The sequence below is a fragment of the Osmerus eperlanus genome, chromosome 3 (assembly GCF_963692335.1).
Source record: "Osmerus eperlanus chromosome 3, fOsmEpe2.1, whole genome shotgun sequence".
In the NCBI taxonomy this organism is placed as follows: domain Eukaryota; kingdom Metazoa; phylum Chordata; class Actinopteri; order Osmeriformes; family Osmeridae; genus Osmerus; species Osmerus eperlanus.
Genome location: NC_085020.1, coordinates 23,988,234 through 24,006,610, shown reverse-complemented (window position 1 = coordinate 24,006,610; position 18,377 = coordinate 23,988,234). Strand labels below are relative to the sequence as shown.

General features: G+C 47.4%; 1 protein-coding gene across 1 annotated transcript in view; it reads left to right on the top strand.

Annotated features, from left to right (window-relative positions):
• Positions 1-18,377, top strand: part of fmnl2a (formin-like 2a) — an 80,228-nt gene that overhangs the window by 29,011 nt on the left and 32,840 nt on the right. Inside the window, exons 4-6 of the mRNA XM_062458033.1 lie at positions 5,103-5,179; positions 9,493-9,576; positions 14,955-15,113. Coding sequence (XP_062314017.1) covers positions 5,103-5,179; positions 9,493-9,576; positions 14,955-15,113 — 320 coding nt within the window. The remainder of the gene's footprint in view (positions 1-5,102; positions 5,180-9,492; positions 9,577-14,954; positions 15,114-18,377) is intronic.

Here is an 18,377-nt window from a genome sequence, read left to right as displayed (position 1 = left end):
TATGTGAGAGAACAAAGGTTGTGCTCTCGCCGAAGGCTTGAGCACACCCAACTAGAGAGGGTACAATTTCTGGGGAAATTGTAGGGTGTGCTTGCTTGCGTCGGTTGCACAGGGGTCCCTTTTTGAATGACATTTTTACAACTGATATTTCTGTATATTTTATATAAAAATGCATACTTATTATTTATAAAGATTACATAGATTTAAAAGCATTTTTTTTTTTGCTGCTCATTTACAATTGAAAATACGAGTGAAGTGTAGAATGAAATAGATGTCTTCTCATTTCCCATGCAAGAGGCTGCCTCATCGTTGAATCAAAACGAATAAATTTGGCAGACCGGTGTAAAAATTGACCTAATCTCTATGACTTAAACGTCATTTTAAGTTTTTCCCTTCTCATGATATTTTCAGGCATTTAGCCTACTCATTGCATTCATTCATTAATAAAGAACCCCCTTTGAAGATTATTCTACGACTTTACCGGCAGTAGAAGATGGAATCACGATTCAAACAGTACCATCTGCTAACTGAAAATATGCCCCCCAAAACGTAAATAAGCTTGACATTTATTTAGTGGAAAATCGCTCATTCATAAAAAGCTCACTGGTAGCGATCATTGTCAGTAACAACGCAAAATGCGATATAGCCCTGTGTGGAGAAGCTGCCCCGGTAAATTGTACTACTACGGTACAGTACTAGACTACTGCTGTGTTCGTCTTGGTAGCGATTGCGTTGGTTGAATTGGATTTAACGTTCCGTTGTACGGTTTAGGCTGAAATTAATTATTTTCATGAACAGATTGACAACGTTTAGGCTGTGGCAATGAAGTTCAGGTTAGTGGTCAGAGACTTTTGATTTAAGTAAGGGGAGTGCCGAACATGTTCTGTCGCCGTTTGATTTCCTAAACAGCTGTGTACTGTAGATGTTTTTGTAGTGTGTCTCGCGTAGGCTACAGCGTTGCAGTGAGCAACACTGGTTTGAAACCACAGGTAATGGTAATTTCACCAACAAATCGTTTACTAATGTCAGAATAAATCCTACAACGAAAATATATATGTGAGGAATGTTTATTTTAACGATTGAAAACAGATAACGCTACATCATAGACTACTGTAGTATGTGTTGCCCGGGCAACACAGGCTAATGTCATGATGCTAATACGTCAGTGAAATAGTAGACTACTGTTTCCGAAAGTAGATGTACTTCCTTAATAATATCAGCTTATACTGTACATTACACATCAAATCAACTGTTGGTCCCTTAAAAAGGGGGGGGGCCACATATAAAATGTATTGTAATTCCTACACCGTTCACCTGATTTGGATGTAAATACCCTGAAATTAAAGCTGAAAGTCTGCACTTAAAGCACATCTTGATTGTTTCATTTCAAATCCATTGTGGTGGTATACAGAGCCAAAATTATGAAAATTGTGTCAATGTCCAAATATTTATGGACCTAACTGTATGTATTGTCCATGTCACTGTAACTACTCACTTTAGTTATTTTTGTTTTCATTTTGTTTTGATTTTGTTTCGGTTTTGTTGTCACTGTGTCTTACAAATTATTATTTTCTGTTCTTAACACTATTATGACTGTTATTACTGTATAGTTGTGCTAACTGTGGTATATTTCTTGGCACTTTTTGGTCATCTGAGCGTTTGTGAGATGGATAGAGAGAGAATGATTGAAGAGATGGATAGAGAGAAGGATTGACAGGATTTGACATTTACTGCCACAGTAAATTCCGTGTTTGTATAACATACATGGCGAATAAACCGAATTCTGATTCTGATTCTGAAGAGAAGGAGAGAGAAATAAAGGCAGAAAGAGAGAAAAAGGAAAGATGGATGGAGGTAGTCATTAAAAGAGGGAGAAAGGGAGAGAAAGAGAGTGGGAGAGTTATGGTTGACACATTCCTGTTCCCCTTTTCTTCAAACTCAAACAATTGCTACTTTGTGCCTGAGTGTGAGTAGTGGTCACTGGCTGCATTCCTCTGCTCTACCCCCAGCCAATCCGCTGCTTTGGTACATTCCTTCCGGCAAATCCCAGCCAATCCACTGCTTTGGTACATTCCTCTGAGCTGCTCCAAGCCAATCCGCTCACTACCAGGGTGGAAAAGTTCCATTCCAAGTCCCCAAGAATGTATCAGGCATGAATTTGTTTCCAGGATGATCCCTCCAGTATACACCCCCCAAACTTTCTATCCCCTCCTTCTCCTCTCCCCCCTCCTCTTCCCCCCTCCTTCTCCTCTCCCCCTCCTTATCCTCTCCCCCCTCCTCTCCCCCCTCCTTATCCTCTCCCCCCTCTTCTTCCCCCTCCTTCTCCTCTCCCCCCTCCTCTCCCCCTCCTTATCCTCTCCCCCCTCCTCTTCTTCCTCCTTCTCCTCTCCCCCCTCTTCTTCCCCCTCCTTCTCCTCTCCCCCCTCCTCTCCCCCTCCTTATCCTCTCCCCCTCCTTATCCTCTCCCCCCTCCTCTCCCCCTCCTTCTCCTCTCCCCCCTCCTGTCCCCCTCCTTCTTCTCTCCCCCCTCCTCTCCCCCTCCTTATCCTCTCCCCCTCCTTCTCCTCTCCCCCCTCCTCTCCCCCTCTTTATCCTCTCCCCCCTACTCTCCCCCCTCTTCTTCCCCCTCCTTATCCTCTCCCCCCTCCTCTCCCCCCTCCTTATCCTCTCCCCCCTCCTCTTCTTCCTCCTTCTTTTCTCCCCCCTCCTTATCCTCTCCCCCCTCTTCTTCCCCCTCCTTCTCCTCTCCCCCCTCCTCTCCCCCTCCTTATCCTCTCCCCCCTCCTCTTCTTCCCTCTCCTTCTCCTCTCCCCCCTCTTCTTCCCCCTCCTTATCCTCTCCCCCCTCCTCTCCCCCTCCTTATCCTCTCCCCCTCCTTATCCTCTCCCCCCTCCTCTCCCCCCTCCTGTCCCCCTCCTTCTTCTCTCCCCCCTCCTCTCCCCCTCCTTATCCTCTCCCCCTCCTTCTCCTCTCCCCCCTCCTCTCCCCCTCTTTATCCTCTCCCCCCTACTCTCCCCCCTCTTCTTCCCCCTCCTTATCCTCTCCCCCTCCTTCTCCTCTCCCCCTCCTTATCCTCTCCCCCCTCCTCTCCCCCTCCTTATCCTCTCCCCCCTCCTCTCCCCCTCCTTCTCCTCTCCCCCATCCTGTCCCCCTCCTTTTTCTCTCCCCCTCCTCTCCCCCTCCTTATCCTCTCCCCCTCCTTCTCCTCTCCCCCCTCCTCTCCCCCTCTTTATCCTCTCCCCCCTACTCTCCCCCCTCTTCTTCCCCCTCCTTATCCTCTCCCCCTCCTTCTCCTCTCCCCCTCCTTATCCTCTCCCCCTCCTTATCCTCTCCCCCTCCTTCTTCTCTCCCCCCTCCTCTCCCCCCTCTTCTTCCCCCTCCTTCTTCTCTCCCCCCTCCTTCTCCTCTCCCCCCTCCTCTCCCCCTCCTTATCCTCTCCCCCTCCTTATCCTCTCCCCCTCCTTCTCCTCTCCCCCCTCCTCTCCCCCTCTTTATCCTCTCCCCCCTACTCTCCCCCCTCTCCCCCCTCCTCTCCCCCTCCTTCTTCTCTCCCCCCTCCTCTCCCCCTCCTTATCCTCTCCCCCTCCTCTCCCCCTCCTTATCCTCTCCCCCCTCCTCTCCCTCTCCTTATCCTCTCCCCCTCCTCTCCCCCTCCTTATCCTCTCCCCCCTCCTCTCCCCCCTCCTCTCCCCCTCCCCCCTCCTTCTCCTCTTCCTTCTCCTCTCCCCCTCCTTCTCTTCTTCCCCCTCCTCTCCCCCTCCTTCTCCTCTCCCCCTCCTCTCTCTTGTTTGCTCTCACCCTCCCTCTTTTTCTCTTTTTCTCTTTCTATCTTTGTTTTCTCTCTCTTCACTTAAATGTATTGCTCTCTCCCCCTCCTTTCATCTCTCTCTTTTTCTCCCCTGTTCAATGCTGCAGCTGGTAGTACTTAGTGCAAAGGGGATGTGGGGGAGAGGAGGGGAGGTAGAAGGGAGGAGAGGAGGGGAGGTAGAAGGGAGGAGAGGAGGGGCACTGGTGGAGCCTTCGCTACGCTTTACACAAACACACAAAAGGCTCCACCGTAATGAAAACACTTTTTCTCATCTCCTCATGTGCCACACACACACACACACACACACAGAGACACACACACACAGAGACACACACACAGAGACACACACACAGACACGCACACACACACACACACACACACACAGAGACACACACAGAGACACACACACAGACACACACACAGACACACACACACACAGACACACACACACACACAGACACACACACACACCACCCGGGCCATGGGAACAGCCCTATCCTCTCCATGTTTCTCCAGCACATGCAGCGGGCCTAGGGCTGTTTCCTGCCTGATAGAGACGCGCAGTGGAAACAGTCTGAGCCGACCATACGGGGAGGGGGGGGCAACCCCTGTTGACAGCTGTGATGCAATGATTTTATGGTGTGTCATCAGGGCGGTGCATCCTCTCATTGGTCAGGGTGGGTGGTTGCCAGCGCTACGCTCCTGTCAGTCACCAGGCCAGGGTGGTTGTCCGCTCGCTGGTTTTGCCAGAGGGGACTTGACTGGATTCACACGTCTTTTTGTCTGAAAATGAAAGTAATAAGAGACCCCCTGTATCAACATATATACAGTACTCACTCACGTACACGTGTGTGTGTGTGTTTACGTGTGTGTATGTGTGTGTGTGCGTGTGTCTGTGCGTGTGTGCTAGGTTCTAATGAGTTTATTCTATCAAGCAGCCAGGAGAAACCCTGGTCTATTAAAAGCACAACATGAGCAAATAAGAGAACATGAAATCTTCCATATCCCAACCTGTTTATAGAGAATCTCCCCCTCCCATAACACGCTTGGATGAATAGCATTTATAATGTCACAACAGCTATGGAAATGCTCCATAAATCATTCAACCTCGTCCGACTGTTGTGTTTGGGAATCACAGACCTCAATACTGTAGATGTGCTGCATGTCTGTCTGCCTTTACCTTTCACTGCCTCAAAGCACCTTCAAATGATGTCTGCTTGTCGTACATAGTTTGGGGTGGGTGATTGAGGAGCTGTAAGCGTGATGACATACACCTTTCCTTGTTTTTCCTCAGAAATTCAGACGGAGAGTACAAGAGTCCACACAAGTCCTGAGGGAACTGGAAATTTCATTACGGACCAATCACATCGGGTGAGTTGTGCAGCGTTGTGTGAACTCTGAACTTTGAATGTCTGAAGGCCTGAAGCAGTATGAAGGTCGGAGGGAAGATCTTGGCATTCCAGAAGCCCGGAAACACACAAGCATGTAGAGACTAATGTTGAAGATAACCACCTCCTCCTCCTCTCCAGAGCTCTGGTTTTCGATGTTAGTGATCGCTCTTCAGATAACGTGAGAACATTCCACAAGTCAGACGATTTACAGCTGACAGGATTGAACTTGATGTGCAGCATCTCAAAGTGAAGGTGTCCGTGCTGTCCTGCTGTCTGATCCTCCTGTGGCCGTTCGGGCTGCTGGGATTCACAGATTCCAGGAAGTCATGTTTTGGGGGAAGTGTGATTGATTGCTTATCAACCCTCAGAGTGAGGGGTGGCAGTGAGGTCAGATGCATGCTGGGATCTGGAGGCAGAATGAGGGACAGCAGGAAGGTGCAGGGGCTGATGGGATGGAGCGAGGTCAGTGGTGATTGGGTGACAGCCCTGACAGGAGAGCATGTGACCTTGTCAGGAACAGGAAGACCTGCGCTCGATAACGTCCCTGTCCTCTTACGACAACACAGAGACGCTGAACAGGGTTACACTCCAGTCCTGGGAATGAGTGCAGGTGCAGTGAGTTGAGGTGGAGGTGGAGTGAGTGGAGGTGGAGTGAGTGGAGGTGGAGTGAGTGGAGGTGATGGAGGTGATGGAGGTGGAGTGAGTGGAGGTGATGTGAGTGGAGGTGATGTGAGTGGAGGTGGAGGTGATGTGAGTGGAGGTGGAGGTGATGTGAGTGGAGGTGGAGTGAGTGGAGGTGGAGGTGATGTGAATGGAGGTGGAGTGAGTGGAGGTGATGTGAGTGGAGGTGATGGAGGTGGAGGTGGAGGTGATGTGAGTGGAGGTGATGTGAGTGGAGGTGGAGTGAGTGGAGGTGATGTGAGTGGAGGTGATGTGAGTGGAGGTGGAGTGAGTGGAGGTGATGTGAGTGGAGGTGATGGAGGTGGAGGTGGAGGTGATGTGAGTGGAGGTGATGTGAGTGGAGGTGGAGTGAGTGGAGGTGATGTGAGTGGAGGTGGAGTGGGTGGAGGTGATGTGAGTGGAGGTGATGTGAGTGGAGGTGGAGTGAGTGGAGGTGGAGTGAGTGGAGGTGATGTGAGTGGAGGTGGAGTGAGTGGAGGTGGAGTGAGTGGAGGTGATGGAGGTGGAGTGAGTGGAGGTGGAGGTGATGTGAGTGGAGGTGGAGGTGATGTGAGTGGAGGTGGAGTGAGTGGAGGTGATGTGTGTCAAGTTCCTCCTAATATTTTGTGCTACCCCACTTGAAAGGGATTTGATGCCTCCACCCCGAAATAAAGAACTGGATTCCACTCAGATCGTTTTCCCTTTTTCTCCTTTTTTTTTTTTTTTTTTGGTTTTCAGTTTTCAGCTTTCAGCTTTCAGCTTTCAGTTCAGTTCAGGTGAAAAACCTTTCAACACAAATATACACATTTTTATAAGATTTTTCCTGTTTTTAAAAACACAAATACACATATTTAAATACACATTTTTATCAGATTTTCCCCGGTTTTAAACCCAATATAACATTTAAACAGTTAATTACACTAACACCATAGATCAAGAGCATCAAAAGCATTACAGACTCGCTCATATTAGCACTCTCAAAGTTTACCATACACTCACTCCTTAAACAGCGGTAAGCGGACGAATTTCCCCAGCACCACAGGGTTCAGTGACGTCAGAGTTAGTCGTCTGCCAACTGTGTGGCTACATCAGCGAGGAGGTTTCAGAGCTTAGTTTCCTTACCGGCTGTCATTCGGGCGTTTGTAGGGCATCTCTTGCTGGCAACCGGCAGACCAGTCTCTCTTCCTCTCGACTCTTGCCGTTCGTCAACTAATGTTTACTTCCGACGTCTCCTTTTTAAAGCCCCGGGCGGAAACCCGGAAGGGCATTTAGGTTACGCCCACTTTGCAAATTGTCTCCACTTGAGTTTGACTTCACAATGTGAGTGGAGGTGATGTGAGTGGAGGTGATGTGAGTGGAGGTGATGTGAGTGGAGGTGATATGAGTGGAGGTGGAGTGAGTGGAGGTGATGTGACTGGAGGTGGAGTGAGTGGAGGTGGAGTGAGTGGAGGTGATGTGAGTGGAGGTGATGTGAGTGGAGGTGATGTGAGTGGAGGTGGAGTGAGTGGAGGTGGAGTGAGTGGAGGTGGAGTGAGTGGAGGTGATGTGAGTGGAGGTGGAGGTGATGTGAGTGGAGGTGATGTGAGTGGAGGTGGAGTGAGTGGAGGTGGAGTGAGTGGAGGTGGAGTGAGTGGAGGTGATGTGAGTGGAGGTGATGTGAGTGGAGGTTTGGTGAGTGGAGGTGGAGGTGATGTGAGTGGAGATGGAGTGAGTGGAGGTGATGTGAGTGGAGGTGGAGTGAGTGGAGGTGATGTGATGTGAGTGGGGGTGATGTGATGTGAGTGGAGGTGATGTGATGTGAGTGGAGGTGGAGTGAGTGGAGGTGATGTGAGTGGAGGTGGAGTGAGTGGAGGTGGAGTGATTGGAGGTGATGTGAGTGGAGGTTTGGTGAGTGGAGGTGATGTGAGTGGAGGTGGAGGTGATGTGAGTGGAGGTGGAGTGAGTGGAAGTGATGTGAGTGGAGGTGGAGTGAGTGGAGGTGGAGTGAGTGGAGGTGATGGGAGTGGAGTGAGTGGAGGTGATGTGATGTGAGTGGAGGTGGAGTGAGTGGAGGTGATGTGAGTGGAGGTGATGTGAGTGGAGGTGCAGGTGGAGTGAGTGGAAGTGATGTGAGTGGAGGTGATGTGAGTGGAGGTGGAGTGAGTGGAGGTGATGTGATGTGAGTGGAGGTGGAGTGAGTGGAGGTGGAGTACTACTCTACAGTCCTGGGATCTTAATGACACACACGCATAGCAGCTCACAACACTGGAACACCCCGGCAACACTGGAACATCCCGGCAACACTGGAACACCCCGGCATGTGATGAGCATGGAGTCATGTCTCAGGAAGTAAAGGATGTCTAGTGGCACCCATAGAGTATGTGCTTTTTGAAGGACAGCTATTGTTTATGTGGATTATCTCCTGGCCTGTTTTAGCGACCTTATGTTACTAAACTAGATTACATACATAATCTACCTAATCTAGATTAGATAATGAAGTATTAGCTGTTAGAGGGAGAGAGAGGAGGACGGATGGAGATAGAAGGAGAGAGAGAAAGGGGGGAGACATGGAATGAAGCATGATCCTCTGAAGAGACAGACAGAAGGGGGGAGGAGGGATGTAGAAAGATATACAGAAGAGGAGGAGGAGGGGGGGGGGGCAGTGCCAACAGTAAATAATATGCCTTTATTTTCTGAAGTGACAAAGACAAATCTATTGATGATAAACGTATAATGGGAAGCTTGTTTCTTTAGTGTCACTGCTCTGCTCCACTGGCTGCCCCCCTCATCACCAACAGCTGTTGGTGTCAACAGGAGGATTGTACTGGGCAGGTAATGGTTCCCACGTGGCTGCTTGACACACCTGCAGCCAGTCCATCCCAAATCAGCAGCTAACAAGTGTAGCTTTATAGTTCACAGTCTCACAGCAGTAACCCATGCCTGCGTGTTATTATGTTTTACTTCTAAATTCACGTCTACATAATTACAATCCTGTCAGTCCCAGTTCAAAGAATAGGCCCAATAAATAGTTGTGATGTCACCACGAGAGCTGTGGAGGCGAGGATGCCGCGGTCTGAGAGTCTGCAGCTGCTGAAGGGTTAGGGCAGGGATGGGGGGCTCGCTGTGGCTCTGCTGAAGGGTTAGGGCAGGGATGGGGGGCTCACTGTCGCTCTGCTGAAGGGTTAGGGATGGGATGGGGGGCTCACTGTCGCTCTGCTGAAGGGTTAGGGATGGGATGGGGGGCTCACTGTCGCTCTGCTGAAGGGGAGGGAGCCTTGATCATCCTCAGCCCCCCTCCCTCCATCTTGGAAGACAAGAGAGCTCAATACGTTTGTGTGTGCGGACACAGTGTAACCTGTGTGTGTAGAGTAGCTGGTGTGTGTGCTTTCGTGCACGTGTGTGTGTAGTCGTGTGTGTGCTTGCATGCACGTGTGTGTGTGTGTAGTCTAGTGTGTGTGTGTTTTCTTATAACTGCAAATATATTTCTTCGGTTCTCTAACCCCTTGTTTATCTCATTGGTAAATGACTGAATACCATAAATATCTGTCTGTCAGGGTGGTGTTTGCATACAGAGATGTAGCCTACCACAGGATGTAAGCTTGTTAAATGCACATTGTCCTTTAGAGTAAAGCCCAGTTTCTGTGTTTCCACCAGGTGGGTGAGAGAGTTCCTGAACGAGGACAACAAAGGTCTGGATGTTCTGGTGGAATATCTTTCTTTTGCACAGTACGCTGTCACGTAAGTCACTCGCTGGCAGATGCCCTCACACAAAGCTCACAAAGGCCCTTTTCTGCTGATTCACTGATGCATCCACACGACACTGCTTAGCTGTCAAAAGCACTGTGTCACCCAGCACTGTGTCACCCAGCACTGTGTCACCCAGCACTGTGTCACCCAGCACTGTGTCACCCAGCACTGTGTCACCCAGCACTGGGGCACCCAGCACTGGGGCACCCAGCACTGGGGCACCCAGCACTGGGGCACCCAGCACTGTGTCACCCAGCACTGTGTCACCCAGCACTGTGTCACCCAGCACTGGGGCACCCAGCACTGGGGCACCCAGCACTGGGGCACCCAGCACTGGGGCACCCAGCACTGTGTCACCCAGCACTGTGTCACCCAGCACTGTGTCACCCAGCACTGGGGCACCCAGCACTGGGGCACCCAGCACTGGGGCACCCAGCACTGGGGCACCCAGCACTGGGGCACCCAGCACTGGGGCACCCAGCACTGTGTCACCCAGCACTGGGGCACCCAGCACTGGGGCACCCAGCACTGGGGCACCCAGCACTGGGGCACCCAGCACTGGGGCACCCAGCACTGGGGCACCCAGCACTGGGGCACCCAGCACTGGGGCACCCAGCACTGGGGCACCCAGCACTGTGTCACCCAGCACTGGGGCACCCAGCACTGGGGCACCCAGCACTGGGGCCGGCCCCGTCACGCCAAGACTGTCTGTCTGTCTCTCCCTCTCTCTCTCAACTTTACATTTACATTACATTTAGCAGATGCTCTTATGCAGAGCGACTTACAGTACGTACAGGGACATTCTCCCCAAGGCAAGTAGGGTGAAGTGCCTTGCCCAAGGACACAACGTCATTTTGCAAGGCCGGGAATCGAACCGGCAATCTTCTGATTAATAGCCCGACTCCCTAACCGCTCAGCCATCTGACCCCCTTTAATTTTTAATTAAATTAAATTATGCTTTATTGGCATGAATTTGTGAGCATTGTTGCAAAAGCCATATAAGATTGAACCTATCAAAATTATGATACATTTACATTTGTTAAAATGAAGAAGAAAAATTGTAATAATAACCTAAATGAATTACAACAAGAAATAAATGTAACTAGAAACGGCTGTTCCTGCGAAACAGCAGTGAGAATGCTGAAAACCTGAATGGGGATAGCTGACCATGCTAAAAAAGCTGAAAATAGTGAAAATTTAGTAGAAAGTTATAAGCTGAAGCTTCAAAGCAACCGAAAGGTATTTTTGAAAGGGACTGGAGCAGCATTCCAACAATGATTTGAAAGGATTTACCATTACTTTTAAAGGGAGAATAATTTGCACAAAAACCTTAATATTTTAAAAAGTATAAAAGTGAGAAATGAGAAAATACCCGCAAGCTGAAATGAATTTCAAAAATGTGTGAGTCACACAAAAGAGGCAGTGTGGAAGCTGAACTGCATCATCTTAACAAAGCTAAGAGCTAAAATAGCCTACAATGTGGGAGAAGCTGAAAGCTGAACTGTTAAACAGAAGAAGAAGTAGGCTAGCTAGTCGTAACAAGAATATTATCGTTTTAACAGATTAAATTATAGTTGGGATAGTAATAGCAGTAGCAGATGTAGCCTACCATTGAGTGCGTTTACTCGGCTTTCTTAGTAGGATTCAATGTGTTGATGGAATGAAACATACAGCAGTAGGGCCGATACAGGAAGACACGTTGCAGAAGGATGATGGTGCAAGTTTTGTCCGTGGAGCATACAACGATTAATAAAAAAGAATCATGTAGACGCGTTTATTGAGTAATCGCATAACTAATTACACATGTAAACGGAGTAATCGTATTATTGGTATAAACCGACAATTGCTAGTAATCGTGTTTCTCATGGTCAAGTAAATGTACCAATCACCTGTGTGAGAGACTGAGTGGTGCGTGTCTGTCGTTACGGTGATGGTGCAGCTATGATTGCTAACGCGGTGAGGGCACAGAATAAGAGAAATGTAGCTAGAATCCACACCTCAAACAAGATAACCTAGACGCAAAACTGTACGTCCAATCCAAAATCTAATGATATTTTCCGAGACCCAAGACTCTGCCGAAACCATAGATATTCTTTATATGTATGTGTAGTCAGAAATACGACTCTACCTGCAGTTTCAAAAACGTGTTCCTTCTGCTTTCCTGGTGCGTGTTTGTTTGGTTGCCACGGCGATGGAGCAGCTATGATTGCTAACGCGCTGAGGGCAGAGAATAAGAGAAATGTAGCTCGAATCCACACCTCAAACAAGATAACCTAGACGCAAAACTGTACGTCCAATCCAAAATATAAGGATATTTTCCGAGACCCAAGACTCTGCCGAAACCAGAGATATTCTTTATATATCTGTGCAGTCAGAAATACGACTCTACCTGCAGTTTCAAAAACGTGTTCCTTTTGCTTTCCTGGTGCTTGTTTGTTTGGTTGCCACGGTGATGGCGCAGCTGTGATAGCTAACGAGCTAGGCAGAAAGAAAAACGAACATTTACCTTGCATCCACACCTCAAACAAGTTGACCTAGACGCAAAACTATAAGTCCAATCCAAAATATAAGGATATTTTCCGAGACCCAAGACTCTGCCGAAACCAGAGATGTCCTTTATATGTCTGTGCGGTCAGAAATACGACTCTATCGGCAGTTTCAAAATCTTGTTCCTTCTTGCTTTCTCTGACTGATTTTACTCACCTCTCCATTGAAGTTAGTGAGAGAATTTGAAAGGCTGCTCTCGCTTCAAGGCTCATAGCTGAAAATCTGTAAATGTGAGCTCTTTAGTAGTTACATTGGCTGAAAGAGGACAATTTTTCCTACATTTTAAGGTATAACTTGTTTCTGTAAGTTAAACTATATGAACGTTAGAGGAATTTGTTTGACAAATTAGTTGAATATCAGAAAAAGAGCAGATTGCTGCTGATAAAAATCAAGAAGGAGCAAACATTTTAATGTATTTCAAACTGTCATAATTCAAAATTGGCTGAACATTTGAAAAAGCTGAATCATTTGGGAATAGCTGAATGTCTTGTGAACATTTTAAAGGTTGAATGGTGTCTCTAGCTGAAAGTAAGCTGAAGTAGTTACGTTTGAAAGAGGAGGAAGCTTTTTAATGATTTGAAAGGATTTACCATTACTTTTAATGGGAGAATAATTTGCACAAAAACCTTAATGTCTTAAAAAGTATAAAAGTGAGAAATACCAAAAGTCATAGCCATCATCTCCTGAAGGAGCTGAACGTTTTGATACAAAAGTTGTAGGAATCGGTTAAAGTATGCAGAACGAGTTAAAGGCCAAAAAACGGCGGAAGAACTAAGAAGTTGAAAAACAATAGTGAGAATGCTGAACAGCATTCTCACAATAATTGTGACAACACATAAGTTAACATGACTACAAGGGGCCTCAACAACCTGGTCCAGCGTGAGCCTCTGCCTCTCTCAAGCTAGACAAGGCATACACTAAATACAATGCCAGCTCCACTGTTGCTACATTTTCGCCCAAAACTATGCAAGTCTTCTCATCTAAACCCTGTAATTTTAAAAGCAAATTGTGGGAAGTAACATTTTCTAGTATTTTTGTACTTTGGGCATTGTAGGAGAAAATGTTGTTCAATTTCATTTCATTTGAACTACAGTGTTAGCATTTCCTTTGTTCTTTAGCCAACCATGTGTTTCTATGGCAACCTTTCTCTATTGCCAGGTTATGGGCACTGACTCTGTACATTGTAAAGATATTTCTTAGTTAGTTTCCTCTTAGTTAGTTTCCTCAAGGATCACAATGACTCTTGCTTAGAGACTTGTTGCTCTTGTGGTTAGTGGTAACTGATTTAAATTGTTGTACTTGCTGTGATATATTGTTTTTACTATTGTTGCTTGTTTTTTTTTTCTACAGGTACACTTGCACTTATAGCGGTTCATGTTGTTTAATTGTAACTTGTTTAACTACATGCGCTTATGGTTCTTCCCTTTGGCACTTACTTTGGTTGTTCACAATGTGTGCTTCATGTTTTGGCTACTCGCAATGTTTTTGTGGCTATCTTGTTGTTATGATCAGTGACCTATGCACTTTGTAAAGCTCTCTCTTGGAAGTCGCTTTGGATAAAAGCGTCTGCTAAATGAATACATGTAAATGTAAATGTCAAATTCTCTGTCTATCATCAGTTTTTCTTTCTCTCTCCTCTCTCTCCCTCCCCTATCTCCTCTCTCTCCCTCCCCTATCTCCTCTCTCTCCCTCCCCTCTCTCCTCTCTCTCCCTCCCCTCTCTTTCTCTCTCCTCTCTCTCCCTCCCCTCTCTTTCTCTCTCCTCTCTCTCCCTCCCCTATCTCCTCTCTCTCCCTCCCCTATCTCCTCTCTCTCCCTCCCCTATCTCCTCTCTCTCCCTCCCCTATCTCCTCTCTCTCCCTCCCCTCTCTTTCTCTCTCCTCTCTCTCCCTCCCCTATCTCCTCTCTCTCCCTCCCCTATCTCCTCTCTCTCCCTCCCCTCTCTCCTCTCTCTCCCTCCCCTATCTCCTCTCTCTCCCTCCCCTCTCTTTCTCTCTCCTCTCTCTCCCTCCCCTATCTCCTCTCTCTCCCTCCCCTATCTCCTCTCTCTCCCTCCCCTCTCTCCTCTCTCTCCCTCCCCTATCTCCTCTCTCTCCCTCCCCTCTCTCCTCTCTCTCCCTCCCCTATCTCCTCTCTCTCCCTCCCCTCTCTCCTCTCTCTCCCTCCCCTCTCTCCTCTCTCTCCCTCCCCTATCTCCTCTCTCTCCCTCCCCTCTCTTTCTCTCTCCTCTCTCTCCCTCCCCTATCTCCTCTCTCTCCCTCCCCTATCTCCTCTCTCTCCCTCCCCTATCTCCTCTCTCTCCCTCCCCTCTCTCCTCTCTCTCCCTCCCCTATCTCCTCTCTCTCCCTCCCCTCTCTCCTCTCTCTCCCTCCCCTCTCTCCTCTCTCTCCCTCCCCTATCTCCTCTCTCTCCCTCCCCTCTCTTTCTCTCTCCCTCTCTCCCTCTCTTTCTTGCTGCGCGGTATACATATGTTCTATTCATAGAAGACTTGATACCAGTCACAGGGTTTCCATTCAGAAGCAATGGCCTTTTATAAGTGCAATTAAAGTTGTAATTCACTTCTCTGGCGCTGTTATAAGGATCTGTCCACAACTCTTTAATGGCCGCCAGTAAAAGTGTGTTGACCCGCCGTTCTGATAATCCCCTGGTTGGACCCCCGCGCCTGTCAGTTATCATCCTGTCATTGTGAATAAGGGTTAGGGTTAGGGAATAAGTACACAGTCATATTCACAAACACACAGACTCACAAGCTCACACACACACTCACAAGCACACACACACACTCACAAGCACACACAAACACACGGTGTGTCCCTGTTGCAGGTTTGACGGGGATGGTGTTGAGAGTAGTACAGACAGCTCAGTGGAAAAGACCAAACCCTGGAGCCGCTCCATAGAGGACCTCCATGGAGGAGGACCCCTCCTCACCCCCCCCACCAGTGGCAACAACCTGTCCCGTGTAGGACGCCACTCAACTCTACGGTACCAGCATCACACACACACACATGCTCGCACACACACACATGCTCGCACACACACACATGCTCGCACAAACACAAATGCTCGCACACACACACACACACATGCTCACACACACTCACACACACATGCTCGCACACACACACACCATGCTCACACACACACACACACATGCTCGCACACACACACATGCTCGCACAGACACACATGCTCGCACACACACACACACACACATGCTCGCACACACTCACACACACACATGCTCACACACACTCACACACACACATGGTCGCACACACTCACACACACACATGCTCACACACACATGCTCGCACACACACACCATGCTCACACACACACACACACCATGCTCACACACCATGCTCACACACACACACACATGCTCGCACACACACATGCCCGCACACACACACATGCTCGCACACACACACACACACACATGCTCGCACACACACACACGCTCGCACACACACACACATGCCCGCACACAAACACACACGCTCGCACACACACACACATGCTCGCACACACACACGTCAGTCACACACATCAACAGATTGACCACACAGCCACTAAAGTGGTTAATCATTCCAAATCATTACATCAACAATAAAACTAAATCAAACGTAATATTCTATGACCAAAAAACTAAACGAAAGGTGTAGGCTGAAGCTTATTGTACTTACCCTTCATACTTAACAACCTTATCCTTCCTCTATCCAGGAAATTAGATAAACAAACAGAAAAATAATATAATAATGATAAAATAAGAAACACAACATCATAAAACAGAGACACATAAACAAAACAAAGACGGATCATAATTACCAGTCACATCTCAGTGTTGGTCAAATATTTTTGTATCTTTCAAGGATAATATTTCTGAACATTGACTTAAATGTACACATACCCCCACACACACTCACACGTATGCAGACACACACACACAAATGTGTCACACCTACCAATGGCTTGATGTATACTGACTGTGGTGGTGAACCAGTCTAAACACAAGACCCTGCTGTCATGTGGTCACTCATTTCATGTGATGTCTGAAAAGACCCTTTATAAAGTCATAAGGCCTGAAAATCTATAAATGACTTAAGTGTCTGTTGGCTGCCAGGGTCATTCTCCGCCCGTCTAAGGATTGCTGACTTTACATGACCTTTTCATGAAGTGTGATCTGGTGTCTCGTTGCGTCCCTCTCTAACATGCCTCTTTAAATGAAAGGGACTATTATATTTAGTAATAAAACATTTAAATGAAACAGGGTTTCATTGGGATTAGGCCGCCAAACACAGTTAATGCTGTGTAAAACATAATCTCATCCAATTACGCCTATTTTTGACTCTGGTTTAATCCTGACATTCTCATGATGTCTGGCTTCCTTACACCTCAGACTCTAGAAGAGCTGATCCCACGGTGTCCCTGGTGTTAGCTCTCCTATATCTCCTAACCCTAACCCTATATCTCCTAACCCTAACCCTATATCTCCTAACCCTAACCCTGGTGTTAGCTCTCCTATATCTCCTAACCCTAACCCTAACCCTGGTGTTAGCTCTCCTATATCTCCTAACCCTAACCCTAACCCTGGTGTTAGCTCTCCTATATCTCCTAACCCTAACCCTGGTGTTAGCTCTCCTATATCTCCTAACCCTAACCCTGGTGTTAGCTCTCCTATATCTCCTAACCCTAACCCTATAGCTGACACAGCAATGGGCGACTGGTTGGGGGGGTGTAGGTGTCCAGACTGGAGTTGACCACAGAGGTTACGGTCTGGAGGGGGACCAAGTAGCCGAGTTGGGAGACTAGCTGAAGCTGTATCTACAGTAGAGATATCAGTGTTACAGCTGTGTCTACAGTAGAGATATCAGAGTGTTACAGCTGTATCTACAGAAGAGATATCCGTGTTACAGCTGTATCTACAGAATGCTGGGTGCTGGTCGTGTATTGCATGCCGCACTATCTGATCAAAATGACAGTTCTCTCTACAGTCAGAGCTTGTGCAAGAAAGTGGAACTTAAGGGAGATACCATTTCCAAAACTTTTAAGGGCGTAATAGTTTGTGAAAGACCCAGAGAAACACAAATATCCGAAGAGGCAAAATTTTGGAATCCCTGCCGCTGGACGCATTTTTTAAGTCTCGAAAACAGGACATGTCCGGGTAAAAGAGGACGTCTGGTCACCCTATTTATACCGATTTACAAACACAAAGCTCCCATTCTGGTGGGGTGCGCTCCTGTGAAGCCGCCTGTGTGCTTCAACATTGCTATGTGCAGATGCTCGATAGCCTGTAGTTATATAGATGTGTACAATTATGTAAGACTTCTCATACATCTACTAAAACTCTGTACGATTCTTTAGTTTCCTCCAAACTCAGCAAGAGATGTCAAGGTAATTTAACACTGATGTTAGGATTAAGATAGATTTTTATTTACTAGCCTTTTAGTTATTCGCTTAAATTCATGTTTCCAATGTACAAAAACACTGTCACTGTGTTGTGTCTGTGGCTCCTCATTAACAGTATGCTCCTGTGTGTTTTCCTAAACCTTTTCCGGCTGCCTAAAGGACTCCCTGCTTGGTGAAGTGCTCACGGAGATGGTACAGTAGAGCTCACGTTTAGTGTTTGTGCTTCTAGAAGTGTGTGGGTCGTCCACATATATAAGTTGGGTTGTAGTCCTTCTAGTTGTGTTGTAGTCAGATGCTATTTGGAAAAGCCCATCCTTTCATTATACCTCACAGAAAACATAGCTGGAAGCCTGAGAGGAATGTTTATGGTTTGTGAGCAACGCTGGACTTGTCAAAGCAGGCCTGTCTGTTGCATCATAACAATGAACTGTTTTGTCATTGAGTGTTGCTCACCGTGATTCGTATCTTAATATGGAGATGTGGTTTCCAGGCTTGTTCTTATATCACCTGCTGATAGGATGTTTACGTGTAATGACGTTTGACTAAATAATAGCCTTTGTGTTCAATAGTGTTTATGAGGCAGTGTTCCAGCAGATGTTCCCGCATGCTGTAGATATATATTCATACAGATACAGTCTAGTCTTAGGCAGATACAGTCCCTTCATTCTTTCTGATATTTCAGTGCTATTGTGTTTTCTACTCATTACTTCTGTACTTATTCTGGAACTGTACACGGTGTCACCTGGACTCCTACATTTCCTTCTGGATCAGAAATGTGAATTGAGTTGATTGAACAGTTTGTGAGGAGACATGGCTTCACATCCGCCTCAATAGAAC